This window comes from Pecten maximus, chromosome 4 (genome assembly GCF_902652985.1).
Source record: "Pecten maximus chromosome 4, xPecMax1.1, whole genome shotgun sequence".
Classification (NCBI taxonomy): domain Eukaryota; kingdom Metazoa; phylum Mollusca; class Bivalvia; order Pectinida; family Pectinidae; genus Pecten; species Pecten maximus.
In genome coordinates this window covers 48205684-48225197 of record NC_047018.1, presented here as the reverse complement: position 1 = coordinate 48225197, position 19514 = coordinate 48205684, and the positions used below count along the sequence as shown (strand labels likewise).

At 36.2% G+C, this 19514-nt stretch overlaps 1 protein-coding gene across 1 annotated transcript in view; it reads left to right on the top strand.

Moving 5' to 3' along the window:
* The first annotated feature begins 527 nt into the window (after positions 1-527).
* The window catches only part of LOC117326305 (serine/threonine-protein kinase NIM1-like), a 36218-nt gene continuing 17231 nt past the window's right edge, over positions 528-19514 (top strand). Inside the window, exons 1-2 of the mRNA XM_033882993.1 lie at positions 528-671; positions 16558-16947. Coding sequence (XP_033738884.1) covers positions 16698-16947 — 250 coding nt within the window. The 5' untranslated portion in view covers positions 528-671; positions 16558-16697. The remainder of the gene's footprint in view (positions 672-16557; positions 16948-19514) is intronic.

The following is a 19514-nucleotide window of genomic DNA, read 5'->3' as shown; positions in this document are numbered from 1 at the left end:
TTTTGGCAATTTCTTGTGCTTATTTTGAAGTAATTCCTTTTCTGAAAAATTGCTTGTTTCCTCCAAAAAGTCTAGATATCGAGAAAATTAGCATGGAGATGCATAGTATTTTTTTTGCTACAAAATGAGAATGAGTGCATGGTTTTATGAAATTTTCAATTTGTTTTGCAATTCAACAGTATTTAGATGTAAACATTACATACAAGATCTCTCAACTTGATATCTCTGATTATATTTCTATAGCATTTATATATCATAAAAAATTTCAGATTAACACTGACTGACAGTCTACATGTTTATATAATATTGAATGTCCGCTCTAATTTTTTTTATCTTTATCTGTTTGGTTAATTAATATTGTGTAACAGCACATGTTACTGCTAATTTTGGCACATAATCACAAAATTGGTATTTATCAGAAAAGTATTTCAATACAAAATTGTCAATTTCTTTTATTATTACAAAATGACGACCGCGCAGCCTTAATCTTTGTCTGCAAGAGTTACCTCCCTGCCTAGTGTAGATATGTTGCTAATGGTGACGTCAAGCTCGGTTTTATCTGTTGAGAACGAAGTGAAAATAAGCCCGCTGTTGCTTGTCGCGGGAAGTGCCAAACTGACTATGTGAATCGTTGGATGTTTTGGATTATTTCAGCAGTCGGTATTAATTAGGTAAGTATATAACATTGTGTTTTATTCAAAGAAAACGAGAAGATGGTAGGCCAAGGTTTTCAGTCCGACCGATTAGATAGATTTGTTCTCTTCATCAATATAGACATTCATTCCATCGTACACATGGCCTAATCTCAGACGGCGGTAAACATCAATATTGCTGTAGTATGTAACATAACACATGTTTACTTTAATGCAAATTACGGTGATATTTCGCTGTCAACAGTTTATCAATCTAGATCTTATTGCCTACAATGCCGGGTAGGTGGCTCGTTACGAAAGGATGGTGGTCTGTTAAAAGATTTATCACTCATAAAACTCGATCCGTTACAGATGTTTTCATAGGTTGTTCGCTTTCATCTGCTCATTAGCCATAATTATCATCTCCTGTAAGAATGCTAATGTGATCAGGAAAACACTTTTTACACTAGGCCTATGCATGATAAATTTATATAATCTCAGTCAATGTAGGCTAATACAGATTTAGGCTAGATCTAACTGTTAATAGGCTAATTGTTCATTAGATTTCTGACTTTCTTATTTCTTGAGAGAGAAATTGTGAAAAACCTAAGGGAAAAAAACACTTCATATTTTATCTACATTTATTTTTTATTGATGCTATATACAGTACATTTATGTTGTCAACAAATTATGAATTTGAAAAAAAAATGTGATCAGACCGGTCGAGTTAGGCTGATTCATAAAAAAGATAGAGGTTTTCTAAATACTGGATACAGGTAAGCTTATATTGATATCTACAGATTCACGCTCACACAGGTATTCATGCAACTCTATATTTACAAATTAATCTGTACATAATAAAAACATGAGATGATGGCTCAATGTACATTATACAGGTCATTATATAGACTGTTGTGTTTTGTTTCTGTCACTCAGCTAATGGAGTATACAAATGTATTTATGAATGATCTATTTGCTTCTTAATTGGCTCAGTTAATGAGCTGGGGCCTATTACGCTTGAGACCCTGGTTCGATTCCAACATATTGGATGCGCAACAGGATCAATTAATGTGCTTGCCCTTTTATTTCACATATATAGCAAAAAAATTACTATCGCTTGTATTGATGAAACAATATTTATAAAGATATTATCATTTATCACAACGAATCGCAGATTTTCAGAACATATAGAATTAAATACATATTATGTAAATATTAAAGGTGAACGGACTTCAACAATGTTATGATATTAAAATGTATATATATAATGCTGTACATGTACATTTGTATGTCGGATCAACCCAAATTAAACAGAATTACCTTTTTACAATTAAAAACATTAATTAACGCAGCTTTGATTGATCAATACGATTGCATGAGTCCATGCACAGTCCACATCTCAAATTACAAATCAGGTTTCATTTAACCACAAATCTGATTTTTGTCTAAAATCAATTTAAAAGATCAATGACTCTAGAATTATGATTATATATTTCAAAATCTGAAATATATTTTTCATTGTTTACCATATTTAGATTGGTGCTTCAATGCATTGCTTAATGTCTTTTGTTTTAAATTTGGCAGAGAGAAAAAATCTAAGGTCTCGATGTAGAAATTTTGTTCTTTACTTGCGTTCATACAAATTTCAAAGGTCTGATCATTTTAATTTCTTTAATCATATGATCCATCTGTGGGATTTACTGACATTTAGAATAACCAGAGGAGGTATACTTGATGACATCAAAAGCAACCTATTGTGCTATAAATATATAACACCCCTTCATCCTTCAGTGATGTCATGACATCAAAAACAACTTATAGATATTATTCATATACATCAAGTGAGCTCCACCTGTCTGTAAACAATTCTCATTTCATTCGAAATCTTACTAGAAAAAACTAGAGCTTTAAAGGTGGAAATTTAACGCTTTGGCAGTTAAGTTATATCCATGCACCACCATGCATTTATGCAGAAATAACAACATTTGTGGGTACTTGGTACTTGAGAGGAAAAGAGCCCTACCTAATCACAGGAGCTTGGCACAGTTTTATAAATGATAGTCCATATATATGTAATATGGTGACAAATATATATATATGGACAATCATTTATAAAATCATGCCTAGCCCCTGTGTTCCTAATGTGTAATTCTCAACCCTTGGGATGAGGATCTAGAGTGTCCAAACCTCTTCTGCGTCTCGGGTAAGATAATCAGGAAGCTCAATCATCAAGGTTATTTTGTCTCATTCTCTTGGTACTGCATGTTGAAAGATTCTGTTAACCCTTGTCACACTCACAATATTTGGCAACCATATATCTGACGTTTTGGAAATCTATTTGATATTGCTCCTTAGCTTTTTCTGATGAACAGCATAATAGCAAAACAGGATTTTCGCTAATAATTAAGATATAAATTTATACACATGGACCCTAACGGAAAAATGGACCAAAATTTGTCTGCATTCAAGATGGTGGCACCAGCCATTTTGAAAATCCTGATATTGTTTACATTGATTATATATATTTCTGTTGATTGGCTAATGGGAGATGGCCAAAAGTGCAATTTTTTGGGGTTGATTTGATTTGGGTTTAACAGCTGCCCTTTGGTGGCTGACGTGGTCATTTAGGGCCATGATGATTCATTAACAAAGGTGGGTGGCGATGAAAAAATCAGATAAAAAATTTCTTTTTAAAAGCATTTGTATTGTATATTTTAGGGAACCTCGTAGTTGATCAATATTGATTGTCAACAAAATATGTGTTTTGAGATTATAGTCATGGTGTTTCGTCCATCATTGTCCACTGTGCATGCATGTGTGCCTTCTGTAAATTTTCAAGTTGATTAATGAAGTTTTCTGAAGTTCTACTGGTGAGATTTAGCTTAAACTTGTCTTGAGTGATCCAGAGATGGTCCTGACAAAACTATTATGTGATGTGATTTTTGGGTCATTTCAAAATCCAAAATGACAAGGTTGACTGCCACATTTTAAAGTCTTGGCCAGTTCCACCAATTGGATTTTAAGTTGAAAACTTTGCCAAGAATGATCCTGAAATGGTCCTGATGAAGCATGTTTTTTTATTTTTGAACATATCCCACCGCTACAAAGTTATTATAATGCAATACTGAATCACTACAATGTATACTGCTGCAACAAATACACTACATTAGTCTATACAAAATATATGGAAAGAAGGTTTTTCCCAGCATTTTCGGCCCCAAAAACTACCTGCGCAAATTACACAGGTGCGCAATTAAATTACACAGGTGCACCAATTACACAGGTTTTAATGGTAGTCATCATAATGACCCTTCCCCATGGGCCTCTTGTAACTATATTTGCGATATAGAAATACGCATTCCCTGACTAGCTGGTAGAGGAAGTTAATGCAGACCTATTCTGATTCTAATGGCTACCGTACCAATTAATATATCCTTCTCAAGTTTGATTGAAAGACAATATGTCCTGTAGATTCATAAACATGTTCGCATATCATGGCGTAGTACAATCAATTTCATCACCATGGAAACAAATTCAATACTAGTGAAAACTGACGGATTGTATTAATCCCATAGCAATTCTTTTCAAATGCAGACAGTAACGCACATATTCCTCCAACTCTTATGTGGTCACCAGTGGTCAAGCCATATACCATGGTTAAACATGGCCGTGTTAGGGGATGGTCTGATCCAACAATGTTAAAGGATTACACAGTGAGAAACTTATGATGGACGTCGTGTCAGAACCAAAAATTAGCCAGAGACCTTTAGCTAGCTGAAGTAGGGATGACCATGGTCAAGATCAATATGGTAGTTGATGGTTGAATGTGGTAGTTTGTGGTCAACCATACAAAAACACCAAATACTGTGTTGACCTGATGGTCAACCAATGGGTCACCGTTTAACTTGAACTTTAACCTAGTTGACCCAAGTTTATTGATCGGACAAATTAGAGCTTGTCTTAATTCAGAGGCAATATATCGATCATGTACATTGTACATGTACTAAACATCAAAAACTTCATAATATGCCACCCCTTTTGTATATATGGGTATGATTAATAGCTTTTTCATGTTAAAGAAAAAGTTTAAAAAATATTGATGTGTTGTAAATTTGGAGAACCATTTAAGTGATCAAAGGAACTCTTTCCTAGCATATTGAACCATACCTAGTACATAACCCAGAATATCTTGAATGATGGAAAATTCTAGACCACAATTGGACAAAAAAAACTATCCATAAAAAAAAAAAAAATTATTTTATGAAAACTATTTTACAAAAGTTATATTTAGAATTATATAATATATTTTATAAAAATTTACTTTAATTTCATTTCTGTTGGCTTTGATTCAAATGCATAGAAGTTCTTAATTGTGTTTTAGGAATAGCTTTACTGAGCCTTAAATGTTTTGTTAAAACACACGTACGACACAAAATAAAAATTCTTGTATCTTGTATTGTGCTTGTGGGAGGAAACATGTACTGTCCTGGGAAATACAACTTGGTAATGGACTGGTGATCTATAATATCCTTTCATCTAAGATCAGGGTATCGAACCCACGACACCTATTTAATGTAGGTGAAAGGTGAGCGTGATTTTCACTTCGGTGCCAAACCACCTTTGTATATATTAGGGCTGATTATTAGCACCATTACATGTCGACTGAGTAGAAACAGGTGTCAATGAAATATGTGAAATACCTAGATTGCAGTTGCCTTCACTGTATTGAAAATCTCAATTAGTACCTAATTACTGACCATTGTTAATGGTCAGTGTATGTCCTGAGGTGGTCATTTAGCACTGAAGGACTGTCAGTTAATGCCCCATACTAAGTGTACATAGTTATTGCCTTTGACAGTGGTACACGATTATTGCATTTCAACCTATAGCTATATCCATATCTATATACTAAATCTCCCATGTTGGTACTGAACTGCAGGTCATCTGATGAAAGTTCTCGATATTTCTTTTTTCTATTTTTAATTGTCACAAAATAACTTACCCTTAGACAATTATATTTCCAAATATTACCATAGTACATGGTAATTCTACAATGTTATGTAATCTAGTGAATATATTATTTTTCACAAGGTACTGGTAATCGACCAATGTTCTATTGCAATCGTGTCAAATATTCTTGACTATATAATTCACAGACACCCATGATTACATATTCACTAAAACACTCTTATAATCCGTGAAATCTTGACTTTCCTGTAGGCCTAGAAGTCGCCATGACTTTCCTCTGGCTGTGTTAACATCTGAGTGACTTAGACGTTTGAAAGGTTGGGACTAAATTCCGAAACATCACAGTTGTTCAATAGTTCGCACGTGACCGAATTCCGAAAATTCACAGGTGTTCAATAGTCATTTTAGCTGTGCAATAGTTCAGAATATACCTTATGCATATAGTTAAGGAAAATCAAACGCATTATATGTAATAGATATATATATATATATATATACACAATTTTGATTCTTTTTCAAGTCCTTTAGAGTACTGGAAACCTAGGGAAATTAATGTCACACATGAGGGGATCATATGTTCATATCACTCTATCACTCTAAAAGTGAAACAATTTAAACTCTAAACAAGCGAGTCAGATGATGACTATGAGCCTCAATTTATTTCAATACTATTGAAATACACTTCAATTTTCAAACACTTGTCTTTTTTGCTTTAAGCCCAAAGCTATAGCATAATGAGCCTATATAAACAGCTGGTGTCTGAACAGCTAATTGGCATGCATGCCCTAATTTTCACCAGCTTTGGGCTAATTATCGATTAGTTTGACATTCACACGAATTTCTTTATAACACATGTTCATTTGTAGTAGAAGTGGGGAAATGCACGGCCAGACCGGGGTTCGAACATGGGACCTCTGAACACTAGCCAGATGCTCTACCGATTGAGCTACCTGGTCGCAGATGATCGACTCGGTCCAGTTCCGCTACACTCTTCCCTCCCTTTTTTTTTTAAGTCTAACGACCCCAAAGACTTCACCACTGACTACCCAGGTTCGAGTATCCCCTTGTCAAGTATTCGCCTCACTTGAAACAGGGTTTGGTCACAGGCACCAAATGTAGTAGGAGTGGGAAAATGCACGGCCAAACCGGGGTTCAAACCCAGGACCTCCGAACACAGTTTAGCCGGATGCTCTACCGATTGAGCTACCTGGTCACCAATGATCGACCCAGTCCAGTTCCGCTACACACTTTTGCGTGGCATACACCTGTATCGTTAATTTGTATACCCACTTACAGTGTATTTGCATAAAATTCTCAGGTCCCGATTTTTTCTTTCTCCGAGTACTCTGAGTATTTGCATACACTTTTACACTGAACTCCGCTTATTTGCATATGAAAATTTTTCTTAAGGCTTAATTTAGGGCCGATAATGGTCCCCATTCCCAATTGAAATTATTTTTTATTTAGGCCAATTAAATTCCCAAAATTAGCAGTTTACTCCTGAAAAACTCTCTCCCAATTTAATTCACTAATTTTCTTCCCAAAATGAGGCAAAAACGCCCCATCCCAAACCTGGGAGAAAAAAACCCTGGTACATTTAATCCAACATAGCAGATTTAACATTTCTGTTAGGGATTTACTGTCAGTTTGAGCTTCGTAAAATACTGTCAAACCTGTCTATAACGACCGCCCAAGGGGAGGCAGAAAAACGGTCACTATAGACAGGTTGCCTTTATAGACAGGTCAAAATTCTCGCACCAACCAATTTACATGAAAAAATGTATTGGATATATTTTCATTGACCTGGGCCTCTTTAAGATTCCAGTAACATGGTTGGTGTTTATTTTAAAACAGTAATCTTGTTGCACTGAATTTAGCTACATGTAAGTGAATCAATACCACAGTTTACAGCTACCTGTGTAGATATATATAGATTAAAATCATCGATTCTAATCAACAGGTAAGTGACTATGGTCTGTACAAGGAAGTGTGCTGATTCGATATACCACATGCTGTGTAAACTTGTGTTCGCTTGCTAGCTAGATTTTCATGTCACCTTAACGAGTAATGAATATCCGCAGTGACGATCTCTCCGATTGTCTTCCTCCTTTCTCCGGGATGATAAATTCCATCATATGTTATCCAAATATTAGAATTTTTTGAAGCAACTTCAATATATTCTATACTTCTTTGTTGCATAACAAAACATTTTTAAATTACTCAATTATATACTGTAATAGGAAGGAATAATGTAAAATACCCTGCAGGGACTCGAACTAGCAACCTCTCGTTCTCAAGTCAAACATTTTACCACTAGGCTAAAGGGAAATTCCCACTAGTCTGAGCTAGTAAGGTGACCTCATACTCTCTACTTTTACATTACTGCCTCCTTCGCAAAGTTGTCTCCCCTGAAGACAACCACAACCCGGGTTCTCCAAGGAAACATCTCAATCTAGTATTCACTTGGAGTGGTCAACGGCACCAAATCTGTTATAACTTGTAGGAAGGAGTAATGAAAAATACCCTGCCCAAGCTGGGACTCGAACTAGCAACCTCTCACTCTCAAGGCAAAACATCTTACCACTAGGTTTAAAAGGGAAATGTCCACTAGTCTGAGCTAGTATTAGTAAGGTGATGGCACATATTTACAAATATCCAGTAACCTGCAGTATAGATATTGTACATATCTTCATTAATTTATAAAATTTGATGAGGAAAAAGATACGTTAATATAGAAGGTATTTTCTTGCTCTGACTTGGGTTTGAATATTAATGAATTCTGACAATCTGTATAATGTATATAGCTATACTGGTAGACTCTTTAAGAGCCGAGCACTCAGTGTAAATAAAATAAATGGGGAATTGTTTATCTTAGTAGACTATAGTACATATTGCACGTGGATTTATACATTTTATATACCACAGCCTCATATGTTTACCTGTGTTACCTATGGTGGCAGTCACAACAATAATATTTTGCAGGTGTATCTGGTAAAAATAAAATAGGCACATGCTGAGATATGCTGTTGATAATAGGGATTTCTCAGCACTGACAGGGGGATTACAACTGTACCAGGTTTGGTTCTTCCAATGTGATCAGTTTAGGGGAAATCATAGAACCACTGCTGTATTCTACTGCTGTAATTCACACCAATGCTGTATCCTACTGCTGTATCCCACTGCTGTATCCTACTGCTGTATCCCACTGCTGTAAATCCCAACACTGCTGTATCCTACTGCTGTAATTCACACAATGCTGTATCCTACTGCTGTAATTCACACCAATGCTGTATCCTACTGCTGTAATTCACACCAATGCTGTATCCTACTGCTGTAAATCCAAACACTGCTGTATCCAACTGCTTTAATCCGCACCAATGCTGTATCCTACTGCTGTAATTCGCACCAATGATGTATCCCGAAGCTCTATTCTACTGCTGTATCTCACTAAATGATCCCTACTCCTTCTTTCTGTACATTGTTTTATTCTGTTGATATTATTCCCTATACAATACCCGTGCTCAAATGACCCTGTCTGTTGGTGTCCCCTCTACTAGACAACTGTCCTCATATGACCCTGGCTGTTGGTGTCCCCCCTACTAGACACCCATCCCCACATGACCCTGGCTGTTGGTGTCCCCTACTAGACACCTGTCCTCATATGACCCTGGCTGTTGGTGTCCCACCTACTAGACACCTGTCCTCATATGACCCTGGCTGTTGGTGTCCCCCCTACTAGATATCCATCCTAATATGACCCTGACTGTTGGTGTCCCCTCTACTAGACATCTGTCCTCGAATGACCCTGGCTGTTGGTGTCCCCCTACTAGACATCTGTCCTCGAATGACCCTGGCTGTTGGTGTCCCCCCTACTAGACACCCGTCCTCAAATGACCCTGTCTGTTGGTGTCCCCTCTACTAGACAACTGTCCTCATATGACCCTGGCTGTTGGTGTCCCCCCTACTAGACACCTGTCCTCATATGACCCTGGGTTTTGGTGTCCCCCTACTAGACACCTGTCCTCAAATGACCCTGGCTGTTGGTGTCCCCCTACTAGACACCCGTCCTCATATGACCCTGGCTGTTGGTGTCCCCCCTACTAGACACCCGTCCTCATATGACCCTGACTGTTGGTGTCCCCTCTACTAGACAACTGTCCTCATATGACCCTGGCTGTTGGTGTCCCCCCTACTAGACATCTGTCCTCATATGACCCTGGCTGTTGGTGTCCCCCCTACTAGACAACTGTCCTCATATGACCCTGGCTGTTGGTGTCCCCCCTACTAGACACCTGTCCTCATATGACCCTGGGTTTTGGTGTCCCCCTACTAGACACCTGTCCTCAAATGACCCTGGCTGTTGGTGTCCCCCTACTAGACACCCGTCCTCATATGACCCTGGCTGTTGGTGTCCCCCCTACTAGACACCCGTCCTCATATGACCCTGACTGTTGGTGTCCCCTCTACTAGACAACTGTCCTCATATGACCCTGGCTGTTGGTGTCCCCCCTACTAGACATCTGTCCTCATATGACCCTGGCTGTTGGTGTCCCCCCTACTAGACATCTGTCCTCATATGTCCCTGGCTGTTGGTGTCCCCCCTACTAGACACCCATCCTTTAATGACCTTGGCTGTTGGTATCCCCTACTAGACATCCGTCCTCATATGACCCTGACTATTGGTGTCCCCCTTCTAGACATCCGTCCTCATATGACCCTGACTATTGGTGTCCCCCTTCTAGACATCCGTCCTCATATGACCCTTGATGTTGGTGTCCCCCTACTAAACACCCGTCCTCATATGACCCTGGCTGTTGGTGTCCCCCTTCTAGACACCCGTCCTCATATGACCCTGGCTGTTGGTGTCAACCTACTAGATACCCATCCTTCTTGACAACTGTTGATCCTCATGTAAATGATCACTTTGACCTTTGACCTTTGATCGACACCCATTCTCCTATCATACTATAGCTGATGGTGTCCCCTTTAAGACTCCCAACTCATTTGACCCTGATTGTTCATATTCTCAATGAAGTATACATAATTATCAACTAAAACAAATACAGTCAAACCTGTGTATAAAGGACACTTAAGGGACAAGGTAAAAGTGTCCTTTATAGAGAGGTGTCCTTTATATAGAGGTTTAAACGTGTTATGTCCCTCACAAACGAAGAACCAAACCAAAGTTGCAGTTGATAAAAATATAACGACAAAGTTCAAACATAAGTAAATACTCTTGATATTGATAGCTAGATAAGAACACGATTTGATGGGATTAATTATCTCTCCCAGGAAGATAATACATATATGTTTTGTATTATAAGCAAATCGATCTAGAGGGACACTGTGAAAAAATATTGTACTTTATAATGAAAGGTTTTAAGACTTGAACAGGTTTAAAAAGGCTTAAATGTTGCTCTTTTCAACAGAATCTTATTATCAAGTGAGATTTGATCAGATAGAAATGTTTTATAAATGTTCGATGTTTTTAGAGAGAATTATAAATCATATATACCACCTTATGAGGCAATTAAAACGCTGATAGCCGCCTTTTCAGTTTACTCAAATATTCAATATTACGGCTTTTAATTGGCTCACTAACTCTATAGGTCTCATTGGCCAAACAAAACAAATGTGTGTTTCCTAATTGTTCGGAAACATTTTTTTCATCGGTAAAAAGTTCATTTTTAGGAAAAATATTTTGATGACGATGGCACAGAATCGTGACTTGAAAGTTGCGGTTTTTGTTGAGAACAGCAACAAAGGGTTTAGGGTAGAGACGAAGAAATAGGTTTCGTAGTGTTACTTGACACATGAAACAATTGATTTTTTTCGGTTTTGCCTCAGATGTTCAGTATAGTTCTTTATGAAGCCTGCCAGATTGACCCAAGGAATTCTAATAATCAATGAAAAGGAATGGTCATTGGTCAGCTAGAATGTCAATATCTAAACCTTACCTTGATAACACCTGGTACTAGGTAGGCTGGGCTTTAATGGCGCAAGGTCAATGGTACTGTTACTATAAATAGATCTGGGGAATAGATTGTTTATAAAACATCATAAGGTCAAACTTTCTTAAATTTCTTATGATTATATACACGACATTAACTACAGTTAAACCTGTTGTAAGGGACACCTCTATATACAGGACACTTGTCTACTGTAAATCACTTATATTTCGCGAGTACTTAATTTCGCGAACTCACCTAATTTGACTTATTCGCGAATACATAATTTCGCGAATTCTGATCTCATAATGACTTTAAATTCGCGAATGACGTTAACAGATCGGTGATTTTTCCGTGTTGGTAGCCATTTGTTCTATGAGAGTCATGTGACGGTACAAGGAAAGTCATGTGATTCAATCATGTGATATCGGTGTCTGGCCTGTATACATTCTAAATGGCTTACAAAGGCGGTGTCAGACATTGAACAAAACCCACGGCTCATTAAGAATGCCTGGAAGATGACGGGACTACAATAGGTTGTGAGTTAACGTACATTGTAATTAACGTACGTGTGTATACAGTGATACCGATGAACAGTTCTCTATTGCTAATGATTTATACTCCAGGCGATTATTTGCTCTGAATGTTTGAATTAAATAAATAATTTGTTTGATTTCAACTTTGTTATGGTAAATATCTTTTCGAGAATCAAGCGATGTGAATTATAGTGCTATATATACATGTAACCTTACATAACTTACAACAGCGTGGGTAATAAAGTACGACGTATTCCGGGTGACCATCCGGGATCCTCGGGACCGTGCATATTGTACTTAAATTAACTATATGTAAAATGTCGTCTAGAAGTTAATAAAGTCCGAGTTCAACCACAATATCAGTGTTCAGGGTTTTTTTTTTGTGTGTGAAATTTTGGTGTTTTGTGATATAAAAACACACTCTGATATAAGTATATAATCTATCATTCTATCATTACTTTAACGGCGATGTTTGCTCACCAACTAAAGATTACGGTAGATTCAAAATGGACGCCACTTAGTATTCCTGTCATTCTTATATAAATATTTGCGAGGGATTTGAATTCGCGTTTGACTCTCCTCGCGAATTAACGTGAAAATAAATCCCACGCGAAATATAAGTTATTTACAGTATAAAGGACAGACTCATCAGACCCACTCCTTCCAATTTACTATATAATTAACCTGTGTATAAAGGACACCTGTCTATAAAGGACAGACTCATCAGACCCACTCCTTCCAATTTACTATATAATTAACCTCTGTATAAAGGACACTTGTCTATAAAGGACAGACTCATCAGACCCACTTCTTCCAATTTACTATATAATCAACCTCTGTAAAAAGGACACCTCAGTATTAAGGACACCTGTCTATAAAGGACAGACTCATCAGACTCACTCCTTCTAATTTACTATATAATTAACCTCTGTATAAAGGACACCTGTCTATAAAGGACAGACTCATCAGACCCACTCCTTCCAATTTACTATATAATTAACCTCTGTAAAAAGGACACCTCTGTATAAAGGACACCTGTCTATAAAGGTCAGACTCATCTTACCTACTCCTTCCAATTTACTATATAATTAACCTCTGTATAAAGGACACCTGTCTATAAAGGACAGACTCATCAGACCCACTCCTTCCAATTTACTACATATATATAATTAACCTCTGCATAAAGGACACCTGTCTATAAAGGACAGACTCATCAGACCCACTCCTTCCAATTTACTATATAATTAATCTCTGTATAAAGGACACCTCAGTATTAAGGACGCCTGTCTATAAAGGACAGACTCATCAGATCCACTCCTTCCAATTTACTATATAGTTAACCTCTGTATAAAGGACACCTGTCTATAAAGGACACTTTTTGTCCGTCCCTTTGGTGTCCTTTATAGACAGATATGACGGTATAGTACATGCATGATGTACTTGATATATGTATGTATTGTCATTTGTATACAATTACACAAATGATGAAGGAAGACGTTTTTTTTATGACTAAATGTTACGATCTCAACTACATACGGTACCTGTAAATCATCTAGCCAAAAATACCCACATCTTATACCACTGCACAACATGCATGTTGGTAAAAAAGAAGGCTACAATGATGCTGAGATGGCCGGCCTCATTATAATCCTGACATGATCATAAAGTGACAAATCGTCTATTAGAGGATATGATGTTTGTTTGATTGTGTTCACTGTCCTATTAACAGCCAGGGTCATTTAAGGATGTGCCAGGTTTTAGAGGTGGAGGAAAGCCGAAGTACCCGGAGAAAAACCACTGACCTATGGTCAGTACCTGGCAACTGCCCCATGTAGGTTTCGAACTCACAACCCAGAGGTGGAGGGCTAGTGATAAAGTGTCGAAACACCTTAACCACTCGGCCACCGCGGCCCCTTTAGATTAGAGGATAAGAATACCTGACCAGAGGGTACATTTGTATACACATACATAGATGCCAAATGTACAAATTTTATGAGCTTTGCTTGGATCAACAACACATATGATAATGTTGTACTTAGATAAGGTACATTTGTAAAGTAACACAAATGATCGAAGGAAGACATTTATGACTCGTGCCCTGACTGGGCCTTGTAACACTTTAAGCTCAGGTTGAGAGGCAGATCATGAGGTCAGTTTTCTAGTTGCGACACACATTAGAAATTGTAGCTAGGTCAGTGATGTAGTTGCGACACACATTAGAAATTGTAGCTAGGTCAGTGATGTAGTTGCGACACACATTAGAAATTGTAGCTAGGTCAGTGATGTAGTTGCGACACATTAGAAATTGTAGCTAGGTCAGTGATATAATATGCGTTTGCATAATTTGGTATCTGAATTAAAATGGGATCTGAAATATGACGTCATTGACATGCAATACGATCGGCTTGGGTCAGATTTGCTGCTGAAATGATTAACCTATATATAGCTATATCTTCATATTAATGAGGTTTATTATGTAATTAAAATCATGGAAAGAAAAATATACTTCCTGATAGCTCTGTGTCTGTGAAATCAAATCTTGATTTTGTCCCTGAAAATGTTTCAAATGATAATTATCTTTGATATTTTGTTTTCAATATATGTCACTTTGTTACTTAAAATTGTCTTTGCATTTGGTACTTTTTAGTGAAAGCAATTTGATAACCATAAAAACCACTATTGGAAAATATCGTGTAGTTATATACATTAGAATATTTTTTTTCAAATATATAATAAAACTAAGATTTTCCCATTGTTACATACAAATTTAAGTATCTGCAACCTGATGTTTTAGAAATATAAATCAATAAAAAAAGAAACAATTTGGAAGTTAAGGCCTAACAAGAATGCTGTACATGTTTGTATAAACCCATTTCCCCCATTAAATCATCTGATGGTGCAAGACATCGACTGTTTATTGAGTAGGAAATCTAGCGTTATAGTCGCTTTAAGAAACGTTATACATAATAATAATATTAAACAAAGTAATAAAATACACATGCATATTCTTAAAATTGGATAGAGACCTATTTTTTCAAAAGTCCGGCATTCAGGAAGTCCCAACTATTTCTTTGTAATGTATGTACATGACATTTTACCCAAATGCTGATTTCAGAATGTTAAAATGATTATTGGAAAATCTTTGACTGATACCAACTGATACTTTTGTCGTTTTTATATAGACATTTAAATCGTAGTAATTGTCCAGATTTTAGTGGCTTGCAATATTAAATTACAGGTACTGGTGTATTCTCAAGCCATGGTTGATTAAGTTTCTGGCATTATTTTATAGATCGTATCAATTATTCCTCTGTCAAGCCTTCTAAACTAAACGTCAAATCGTACAATTCTGAAGTATATTTTTAGGTCATGCAGACAAAATCTCATGTGACCTATTGCGGCGTCATTTGCCAGTTGTCGTGCGCTCTTCCTGACATATGCCTGTAATCATTTGACATAAAATTTGAAATTTTACAGAAACCTCGGACGGCCATGATCAAAAAGGATCAAATTTTCTAAAATTTTCTCTTCTTCAGATGTAGATAATTTTGCTGGAATTTGAAATACTCTTAATTATAAGGCTGACTTATAAGGCTGTAGAATATTGATTTTGATTATTTGGAGCTTTAGTATATGTACATTGTATATGTGTTATGCATTTAATATATTTGTAATCCTGTTGGTCAGCAATACATACATTTACATATTAATTAATATTAACTATGTAAAGATCTTTAAAAGTCTATGTTCGTATGAAAACAACAACATAAGGATCTGGGGTGACAGTTAAAGCTCATTGGGCCTCTTGTAAAATGTTTATTTCATTCTTTTATCATTTTAATGAACTTAAAATCTAGATTGATCTAGATTAATGCATGAAAAAAAATACATCAAGAAATATACCACATAATTAAATATTACGTGATGTGCAAACCTATGGGAATCGGTTTTACTCAGAGAATCAATAATCGGAAACTCGAAATAGAGCCATTACTTTTTTTCTAAATTTAGTACAGAATTGCCGTTTTGTAGAAAATTTATGTGCATCTAAGTTCATTTAATTACTTGTCTTAGCCTCTGTTATCAATATTTCTAATACTGAAAACAGCAAAGCTGCAGTGGTTATGATGTATTTAGATCTCCATTAATCTCTTGTTAACAACCAATGAATATGTTCGTAAGATTTGGATCAACTGCTTCTTAGTTTGGTAACATTACAAAAATATGCGAATTCGAAAATTTACAAACACTTCCAAATTTTTTTGGACTAATTTTCCATTTTTTTTTTATCATTGGCTCACCACTACCTATATAGCTATCATTTCAATATTAATTGTCATTTCGCTGCAGATATAATTGATTTGGCATCCGAATTGAGAAATTTAGAATAGACGCAAGTGTAAATGCTGAGAGTTGATATCCTGTCGTAGTTTTAATATGTATAAAACTGTGAACTGTATTTCTTATTTATAGGTTAAAAAAACTGTGAAAAGGCAATCCCTGAAAATGCGCAGGATTGGTATTGTGAATGGAATATCTTCATTCCGGCCGTTATTTTCCGTGTGGTGAATAGAAGGATGGACTAGTATTTCCGAGACGGTCCGGAAGTCAAAATGAAGGAGGTCTCGGATCTCCCCAATGGAGAGGGAAGGATACCCCGGGAATCTTCTGTCAGTGAACCAACAGTGGAGAAGCATGAGCGGATGACGCCATTTCAGAAGCTTTCTTTAGATCTCAGTAATGACCAAAAGTGCTTGAAGGAGATAACTTTGGGCAAAAGAATAGGATTTTACCGAATTCGAGGAGAGCTTGGAAGTGGCAATTTCTCTCAAGTGAAAATGGGAATACATGCTCTAACGAAAGGTGAGTTATTATTGAAAAATTTTCTGTTTTATTGAAATTTAAACATTAATATGATGAAATTGTTTTTAGCTTAATTAATACACTGTCTCGATCGTTTTTATTTTTTTATTTTTACTGATTTTAAATGATTTTAAAACACCTTAAATGCAATATTAATTTTGTCTGTTGCATAACTTTTGTTGAAGTGAAAATACATTATTTACATTTATGAATCACGTACCCACAAATACTGACAGGGTATTGGACCACTGTGATCTCATTTAAAGGTCAAAGGTCAATGAGGTAAAAAATTTAATTTATTTGTGTCAAGAAAATGACTTCAGTTTTGCTGTTTGTCATTCTATTTACTCCTACAACATCAGAGTATATGCAAGCAATATCAGAGCATCCGTGATTTGAACTTAAATCCTGGTGTCAGCATGCTATAAGTATGAATCCCTCGAATCCCAAGTACTTGTTCTATAATGGCTCAATCCCTATACTCGTGATAGTTTGCATTTCTCAGGAGTCATGGACCATCAAATGCTGTCATGGTTGTGTCTTTAGACAACCTATACCCTGTCAAATGATTATGAATAATTCATGAACATTCATGAATAGAGAATATTCAGAAATTTTGTTCGTGAATAATTCATGAACTTAAAACTTCATGAATGATTTTTTTAAGTTATGTTCATTAAGATTCATGAATTATGTAAGAAATTTTTTCATTCATGAAATCGTTATAGTTCATGAACTTTTCCATTCATGATAATTCATGATTAGTTCATGAACATTCATGAATTCATGAATACCATCTTGCAGTGGTAATTTCTTTGGATTTCATTGTGACAGGTTTTCCCATATACATGTTGTTCACTAAGGTAGCCACCAGGTACCAAGGTGATTTCACTTGAAAATACTCCTGGCTGTTCTCAGGGCAATAAACCCAGCTAGTACATAATGTACCGAATGTTTACTGATGTATAAGGTTCTAGAAGGTCAATGACACTTTGGATATACACTGTACATGTATATATATATTTAAGCATATATTAGTGAACCAGACATCAGACAATATCTTATAAGTTCTTCAGCACCTGTTTTTAGACCACATAGGGATGATGGTGTTAATTCTGACGATTTAAAACCCTTCCCTTAACACAAATAATTATCAGTATTTTTAAAAGTGACAGAGAAGGAAAGTATTATGACTTATCCTTCAATAAACATCCTCATTACTTTATAACAGTTTGTTTGCAGGGTTTATTGCCCTGGGTATGTATGGGAAGGTTAACAGTCAAATTGAGTAAAACATCATGGATGTACATGTAAAAATTGTAGATATATATTGGGAGCAGGTAATGTTAATGACTCACACATCTATAATCAGGTTTAAAATAATGTATAGTCAATTTGACCCGATCACTAGATAGACCTATGTTTGAGTAGAATTTATTTATTGAACAGGATATTCAAAGCTTTCTCCCAAATTAATGTGAAGTCTTCTCTCCTCGACGTGAAACAAAATCTCAAGTTATTCAAAAATGTCTCCCTCCAATTATTACATGAAGCCATTACTTATATACTGGATTGCAATTGACATCTATGCAGTACCTACTATTATCAATTATGTATGCATGGCCCTCAGAACACTAACTGTTAAACATCAGTTGTTAAAATGTCATCGCGCTTAATCTCCCACTTTCAACAATCTCCTGGTGGGATATCTCCCATTTAGGCAAGCATCTCTAGAGGATAAACCCGGATGTCGGTCTCTGTTCAAACCAGGAAAACGACAGAAAAATATGATCAGGAAAACGACAGAAAAATATGATCAATTATAAAGGGGAGATAACTCCTCTTTATTTCATAAAAAGGAAAAGGACAATAGTGTGTTGTATTATTTGAACCCTCGTGGTAAGGTCATATTTTTATTCTTCCATAATCTAATATTTGTCATATTATTTCACTTCAATAAAGGCTATCTTATTTCATTTATGACAAGATAATGTTTTTGAAAAAAATCTCTCTATTTTGTTAAAATAAAATTCTTACTTGTGGGTAAATTATGTTTCTCGACCTAACTTAGGATTCTCCCTATAACCACTAAATATTTAAAGAGAGTTGTGACATTTTTCATCCTTATTTTGAAATAATCATGTTTAAGAAAACTTGCATGTTTTCTTGACAAAAAGTCTAGATATTGAGGAAATAATCATTGAAAGGGAGGGGATGCCGTGGCCGAGTGGTTAAGGTGTCCCGACACTTTATCACTGGCCCTCCACCTCTGGGTTGCGAGTTCGAAACCTATGTGGGGCAGTTGCCTGGTACTGACCATAGGCCAGTGGTTTTTCTCCAGGTACTCCGGCTTTCCTCCACCTCTAAAACCTGGCAAGTCCTGGCTTTTAATAGGACGTTAAACAAAACAAACAAACAAAAGCATTGAAAATCTAGTATTTAGTTTTGCAACAAAGCAAATTTTGGCACAAAGATCACTCATGTCAATTTTTATTGCAATCAGTTCAGTATTTCCTGACTTTGTCGTTGCATATTGCTTCAGAACTCATTAAAAATTTCCTGCATGA